This window comes from Arachis ipaensis, chromosome B04, assembly GCF_000816755.2.
Source record: "Arachis ipaensis cultivar K30076 chromosome B04, Araip1.1, whole genome shotgun sequence".
Taxonomy (NCBI): Eukaryota; Viridiplantae; Streptophyta; class Magnoliopsida; order Fabales; family Fabaceae; genus Arachis; species Arachis ipaensis.
The window spans coordinates 129,055,150-129,063,621 of NC_029788.2; the positions used below are offsets into that span (position 1 = coordinate 129,055,150).

Here is an 8,472-nt window from a genome sequence, read left to right on the forward strand (position 1 = left end):
CACTCTTTATATAAGCATGGATTGCTAATATATAAAAAAAAGGAAACTATTGAACTTCACACCTTATTGCTATAATATTTATGTAAAAAACCGTGGCTTTATATAAGAAATTCGTTTCTATTACTTCAAATAATGGTGGCCAGCCATTATGGTATTATCTATTCCAATATAGAATAGCGCGCCTTCGTACCTAAGGTCACGGAAATTAATTAAAACCGCTGTCTTAATTAATATAATAGAAAACCCTTTTACAACATTGTCTTAAGGAACAGATTTTATTACTGTTGTCTGCTCTCGTGCAGTGGGTTTAGAAGATCATAATAAATAAGGAAATGGATTTGTGTGCTGCCCATATATATATATTGAATAGCTTTCTAAGGACTTATTGTATGGCGTTAATTAATTGATTGTAAACAAATTGTATATTTTTTTGTTTATAGATGTTAACAGTCATATGTAAAAAACTTTGCACATTTTGTGTGTTGGATTTTCAGGAAATAAAAACATTTTATAAGTAATTTTACGGTCAATTTTTATTTCAAATATATAGAAGAATGAAAGATTAAATGATAAATATTGTGAGCAAGAGATAGTATTAGTGTATTACCGTGGTCTAAACTGTAATATTTAAACATTGGCAGCTTCATTCTCGCACTGATCATCTAGAAGGTCAGAACCATTTTTTTTCCCGAAAAATAAACACAACATGCCATTTTATATATATATACACTTTGAAAACAGCATGCAAGGCCATTTCTATTTTTGTAAATTTGATTCTTGACAAATTTGATGTTAAAGAATTATATATTTTGTAGTTTAATATAAAGGTGGATGGTAAGATGAAGTGGAGACCAAGAAACGTTTTCTGATAAATTGGTAAGATTAATATAATTGATTTTGTTTGGTTAACAAAGGGGCTAGAGGCCCAAATTAGTACTACAAAAATTGTAAGCCCTCAGAATCTGGTTTATCTTTATCCATGAAGGAGGAAGTCTAGGGGTGTATATGACCCATCTCGGTCCAAAGATTCGATCCGGATCTGAATACTTTAGCAGCTAATTTAGTGTGATTTTATCAAATTTATAGTCGGGTAAATATCTCAAAAATAGATCCGATCATTATTTAGGACTAAGTCCGGGTCAGGACGAACCCGACCCATGTGCACCCTAAGAAAACTCAAAAAAGTATATATATTTTAAATTAATTCTAATATTATATTATATTAATTATAAACTTATTAATTTATTTTTAATTACACTTGTTGAATTAGAAAATAGATCAAAGAAGCATGAAATTAGAATTTATGGACAAATTCAAATTCAAATATGGATATCAACTTTTCGGTAATAAGTATTTTTTTTCTTCTTTATAAATAGAGTACATAATAATTTTTTGACATAAAATTTATCAAGACTCGTACTTCACCGGTTTAGACCCAGTTTTAGTGTGACCCGAAAGTAGTAAGATTTCACCAGATTTAAAGTTGGGTAAAAATCTCAAAAATAGACCCGGTCATTATTTAAGATAAAATTCGGGTCAAGACGAACCCATTTTACCCGTTCAATGTACACCCTTAAGAAGAACATTGCAATATTAAATAACTAAACCCTGATCTATGCTTATGTTGTTAGCCTCCCTATAAGTGTGGATGATACAAAAATTCTACGTGTATACTAAAATCAGTTATCAGTATAAAATACATAATGAAATATAAATATACATTAAAAATAAATTAAACCACGTATATATTTACATAAATATATTGATAACTGATTTTAATATACGAATAACACCTTTAGGAGATTCCGAAATCCTATGATAAAGAACGGATCCTGAATCCACTTTTAGGAGATTCCGAAATCCTATGATAAAGAACGGATCCTGAATCCAGTTTCTCGTTCAAACTCAATAACAGTACTAGAATTGCACTCCATCCACACTTCCAAACTATTGATATGGGCATTTTCTGTTAGGGTTGATCCAAATCACAATTTGGATGCAAAACATATTTGTTGATTTGAATAGATCATTTGTTGTTTTGGGTTTAAGATAGATTATCTTTGTCCATTGTTATTGTTTGGATTGAATTTGGGTCATATTTTGATATACTTTCATCGTTTAACCATGGAAAAAACTTGTAAGACCAAAAAAAAAACATGGAAAATACTTGAGACAATTATACATGAGTATCATTTGATAATTTTTTATTTTTTTAGTGAGTTGTGTTAATAAAAATAGTAGTTTTTCATTAATTTTCTCATAATTTTATCAAGATATTTTGAGTATTTTGTTTTTATATGTTTTACAGAGAATTAGTGAAAATTTGTCCAATAACAAAGAAAAATTTAAAGAAAAGTTCAAGTTACAAACCAAAGTAAAGTTAAAGAGCAAACAAAAAAATAAAGAATTAGAGAAAAAAATAGAAAAAAAGACACAAACAAAAACATGCAACGTGGAGGAGCCATGTTATACGTTGAGCTTAACTCTAGGAACAATTTCAAGTCACTTTGTTTCAAGGACGTGCAACATGAAGAAACCACATTACACGTCCAAGCTTATTTTCATCCATACATGCATCCATGTTTAATATGCACTATCTATATTACACGTTGGGCCAAGAACCAAGAGCCTCCCAGCACTCAGCCATTGCAGACGTGTAACGTGCATTATTTACGTTACATGTCTAAACAATTCAAGCCTCCCGAGCAACTTAAACGTGGGGAGTCCATGTGCAACGTAAAGGCCTCCCGCTCCATGTGGGTTCGAGCAAGTTAAATGTGGGGGAGTCACGTTACACATTGAGCCAAAGGCCAGTGGCCCCTTCCTCCCCTCCCCCTCCCCTCCCCCCTTCCCATCTAAGATCGCACATGTTTAACGTGGATTAGCTACGTTAAACGTTGGGCCAAAGGCTAACAAGTCCCCTTCCAGGTGTTGTCACACACGTTTAACATAGACCAGCTACGTTAAACGCTGGGTCAAAGGCCAGTAAGTTTCCTCCTCCTTGAGCTCACACACGTTTAACATGGGAAAGACATGTTACACGTTGGATCTCCTCCTCTTCTCCTTCTTCGCACACGTTTAACATGGATGGTCCAAGTTAAAGTTCCTTCATACCATGTTACACGTCCAAGCTTGCTTTTTCCACGTCCAAACTTCTTCTTCATCCAAGTTAAACGTGGACTATTCCACGTTGCACATGGGCTCATCTAAATTTTCTGGGAGTAAAAAATTATGAATAAATAAAGATTTGCTAAAAGAGTGGGCCTCAATTGAAAGGAATGATCTTTGTTTATAGAATTTAATTAAGGAAAAGATATTAGTTGATTTTGTTTCAATTAAGTTTGATTATTAGGTTTTGAATTTGATGAGTTTGGAAAACTTGAAATTATTGTGATGATCAAACATAATTAAAAATGTTAATTAGAAAAATTGTTAATTTAATTAATGCCAATTGTTTGTATGATGATTTTGTTTAGTGTGCAGATTTTGATTATTGGACCAAAGTCACATGAGCCCAAATTAATATATGAATTAATTTGCTTTGTACCAAATTGGATCATTCAAGTTGTTGAGGCTTGGATTGGAGAAAAGTCCATACCTCAGGCCCATTTTGATAAAACAAATAATAAAGAAAGTGACCCAAGAAAGTCATACGGTGATGATAAAACAAAGGGGTCCAATTTGTTGTTACACCATTCGGTTACCTACTTCCATGGGATATGGAATTCAAATTTTAATTAAATTAAACTTATGCATTGGTAACTGAAAGAGAAAATTTAAATTGCTTTAATTACATTAAATGCTCTACATGTTACTCACTCCTTGGGGATTGTTAGTGAGATTTCAATTTTATTTAATTGTATATTGAAAGCTTTGTATCTTCTCTCTTCTCTCTCTGTGTGTTTCGGTCATTTCATTGTCAGAGAAGAAGATAGCAAGAGCAAGTTATCAGAGATACAGTGATGCTATGAAGAAGCAAAAGGCTAGGATGAAGAAGGTCAGTAAAGAAAAAAGAAGATCCAAAGCATGGTGTGGATAAGATCTTTTCCGTTGAAGGCAAGATCTCAAGAAGAAGTTTCAAGATCTTCATGCCAAAAATAGAAGCAATCGGCCTCGGTCAGAGAAGAAGATCTCAGTGGTAAAGCTCGTTTCCATTTTTGTTCATCCAAGACAGAAGGTAGCTACTGGAGCTACGTGGAGGAAGAAGAAAATATGGAAAGGAAGGAGCTGTCAAGGATCAAAGATTCATCAAGGGTCAGAATTCATTCTTGGGGACAAAGTCAAGATGAAAGGCTTAGATTGATGAAGTTTGATGAGAAGGGATGAGAGAGAGGTACATGCATGTTGATTTATTTTCGGTTTTTCCTCTCTCTTCTCTTTGTCCGAACCGGCTATGTGTTGGAGAAGATGTTGGTGGCTTGGTTGAACCGTTTCAACCTTGGAAGCTTCCCCTTCTATAATAAGAGTGAACGGCCAAGGGTTGAGGAAAGGAGAGTAAGCACAGAGTTCTCATAGCTACCCTAAGCTAATAGAATTCTTTTCCTTCAATGGGTTTCATTTTGTTTTCTTTTCTTTAGTTTTGTCTGTCTGAGTCTCATGGTAAAAGGCAAACAGAGTGAGGTTTGTAAGAAAAAGCCAATGAGAGGAAAAAGGCAGAGAGAGAAAAATTAAAGAAAAAGCCAGAGATGTCTAAGAGTTCCTTTGTACATCTGTATGTTGTGTTTCATGATCCTGTGGGGATTCCCTTGCAAGTTGGGCTAGCACTTTGCGGTTGAAAGCTTGATAGGTGTCCAAGTCAAGTTCAAATTTGGGGATAGAATCTGGATTTGTCCTAGATAGGAATGGATAGTTCCTAGAGAAGAATTGGTGTATATAATCTGATGATTATAGTGAAATTTCGTCACTGTTGTGATAGAGATTGGATGTAGGCTGCATTGCACTTAGCAGCTGAACCAGGATATTTCTGGGTGTGATTCTCTCTCTCTTCTACTCCTATTATGTTTCTGTTACACTGGAGACAAAATTGAAAAATATCTCCTAATCGGTTACGAGACAAAAAGAAAATGTCTCTTGACTGGTTATGAGACAAAAAGCAGAAAGTAATATACAGCAAAAAAAAGGGGCTAAGATTCAACTCCCCTTCTCTTAGCCACTGATTACCATCAGAATTGATTAGTTTTTAGAGGTATTTAAGGGATTTTTAGAAACTCTTAAACCTAGCCAATTCCGCACACTTTTAAAATCTTGATTTGGTTTTTTTTATCATGAACAACAAATCTCCTCTGTTAAGATTAGAAACTTTGTTGATTCTTATGGATTAATGTTATTGCTTTTCTATTCTTGATTTATGCATTGATGTTTCTTAAGAATTAAGTTTCGCTCTTTATCACAAATATTTGAATATATTGAAAAATAGTTTGAATCTAAATTGAATTCTAAAATCACTTTGAGAAGGTTATGTGTTAGAATTAAGCTTGAAACTTATTCTCATGATTCTCTAAGTTTTGAAACTAGTTTGATAAGCGGAAGTAAATCATCTAGGGTTAGGACTTGTGAATTGTGTGGTTTTGAATCTATGCATGTGCTTAATCTCTTGTCTTAAATAATTGACTAAGGAAATAGTGATTAATTAGGTTAAAGAGAAATTGAGTTACCAAAAAATTGGAGGTTTGATTAATTGTAATTCACCGTAAGAAACATTCTTGCATGATCAAAGTAGAAAGTGAAAAGCATTATTCCTAAAAGTTTCAATATCTTTAAAATCTTAACGTTTTACTTCAAATTATTTTCTACATTTATTAACTGTTGCTTTCAATTACTTTGCTGTTTAGAATTTAAGTTATCTCAAATCAAAATTTTGATTGTCTGATTAGAATAATCACTTGATCATTGTTGCTTAGTTTGTTAATCCTCGTGAAAACGATAATTCACTTACCGTGACATTACTTAATACGATTCGGTACACTTGCCGATAGTTTGTGATTTTATAAAAGCAACATTTTATTTTATAGTCATAAAAAGTACAAAATTGGCTAGTATTTATTTATTAGCAAACTAGCATATTTGTTATTCAATTTATAAAAGAATTCCGCTAGAGAGACAATGAAAAATCTTGACAATGTGTACAATGAAGCTAGTTTACTGGCCCATGGTGGATTAAAAAAATAAGAAAACACCCCCTAAACTCTAGTAACAAAAAACTTTTACCCCCAACTTCAAATTTTAACCATCTCCTACCCACTACCAAACCCTAGCAGCGCCTGACCCCTCAGCAGCCCCAACAACGTCGTGACCCCCCTTTAGCAACCCTAGTAGCATCGTCACCCACCCCCAGCTAGCAGCCCCAATAGCGCCGTGACTCCTCCAAATTAAAATAACCATCCAGTTACATATAAAATTGATCACCCCTGAAAATGTTAAGTCTTTATGCTTCAACCAAAACTAATAAACTAATCATCCAAATGCTCATTAAAACAACCATGTGCATATCTACTACATTGAACAATCAGATTATTTTAGTTATACTTACGTAAATAACCATCCGCATCAGACATAAAAATAACTATCCGCTGACCTAGTGTAATGATCATTCGCATAGAAAAAGGCTTTCACTTTTGTACCTAATTCCCGTGTTGCGGGAGTTGTCAAATGCAGGATGGTGGAGCATTTTCTTCTCCCATAGTGATTGCGTGAGGAGAATGCAGGGGTTTGCTATTTATGAATTTCTTCCCACAGTGTCACCGCGTTGCTGTGGCGGCTTCCGCACAATCGCCAGGAGGTCCAGCGGTCAAGGGTAGCGACTGTGGTGGGATCGGGCATGGCAATGGGTAACGGATGCAGCGGAACTACGGATTACAGCAGAAAACAGTTGCCGATTGCACAGGAAATGAGAGTTGCAACGGTCTCGAGGGCTACACAAACGCCGCATTGAGGGGCTGCACGAATCACTCTTTGTGTGCGAAGGGAGTGCTCGGTCATCCGCGATGAGCAGAGCGGCGTTGGCTGGTGCTCTGGATGGCGGCGGCTTGTGTTGCTTACGGCAACGGACCGGTGAGAATGGAAGAAAAGAAATAAAGAAAAATATAGGTAACAAACAAGATTTTTGAACAATGTGTAAATAATATGAATTAATATGGTTAAAAGAGTAAATTTAATTAGTAGCATTAAATTAGGATGTAGTATATTTTCATTTGATTGGTGGTAGTTCATATTATTCAAAATTTTCATTGTTTAATTTTCATTGTTTACCTAGCACTCCCAAGAAATAAAATCACATGCGGAGAAAGTGGGATTGCTGTCTTATTGTATACATTCTCCACTAAAATGATTGTCTCTCTATACCTTTTTTTTATAAAATGGCTTAGATGAAAAGCACAGCTAAAAAAAGAGAAACAACAGCACTATCGTAGCATGGATCACTTTCTTTATTCAAGTAATGAACTGTAGAATCACGTGGATTACAAAGGACAAAATAAAGCTTATTAATTTGATTCAATATAAGCCAGCATGAAACAATTCATTAAACAGATGCATCACATGCTTATTAAGAACGAGCCCCACTTGAATCCCCCCACTCCCATCTTTACTCTCTGCCATGCCAATGGTGATTCCTCTGTCCACCGAAGTTATCTCTACCTTTTCAGGCTTCCCCCATCCAAAATCGATTCCATAAACACCAAACCTCGCTGATCCCGCTACTCCTAGTGCTTTCTTCCCTTCTATCACCATCATCGCCGCTCTAAAGAACATCGTCTCTATTCCATCAAGCGCTCCTTCCATAGTACCAACCGATCTTATCTTATTGTAAATATTTTTCGCAACAATTACCAACGCGTTTTCTTCTCTGAAGTCCTCTGCTTTTATTGCATCAACGATATGTCCGGCAACACAGTTCCCAAAGTAGTTCTCGTGAACCGGAGGGTCCAATTTAGCCCTGCAATCCACAGTGAATCCAAACATGAATTTATTTTCATTATTGTTACCCCTTTCTTTGGATTCTTCATCAGTTGCTTTTACGATGCAAACAGAAACATAGGCACACGTGAGAAGAAAAGTCGACAACTTTGGTTGTTGCTTTGTAGAAGAATCATCCACCGTGGTGTCCCAATTAGACAACACCCTGTTCCTTATCTTCTCCAAATCTCCACGTGTTAACTCAAACGTGGATCTAACCCTGTCATCCACCAATGGAGGAAACGCAGCTGACATGATCTTAAGGGTTCTTCCTTTGCTGCTATCGTTGTTGTTCGGGTCCAACTGGGACGATATTTGTTTCCAATTGTTTATGAACATGATGCCACGCCCATTTGGGTCTTTAATGGCTTCCTTGTCAAAGATGGGAACCAATTCAGGAGCCAAACGTGGTGATTCTTCATTGGATAATTGACCTTCACGACATAGATAAGCCCAAGCCTTAACGAACATGATTGAAGATTTTCCATCGAGGACAGCATGGTGAGAACTGATCCCAAT

The 8,472-nt window shown here is 35.4% G+C and overlaps 1 protein-coding gene across 1 annotated transcript in view; it reads right to left on the reverse strand.

Moving 5' to 3' along the window:
• LOC107637335 (malonyl-CoA:anthocyanidin 5-O-glucoside-6''-O-malonyltransferase) overlaps positions 7,389 to 8,472 on the reverse strand; it is a 3,252-nt gene continuing 2,168 nt past the window's right edge. Inside the window, exon 2 of the mRNA XM_016340765.2 lies at positions 7,389 to 8,472. Within this exon, the coding sequence (XP_016196251.1) occupies positions 7,492 to 8,472 (981 nt within the window). The 3' untranslated portion in view covers positions 7,389 to 7,491.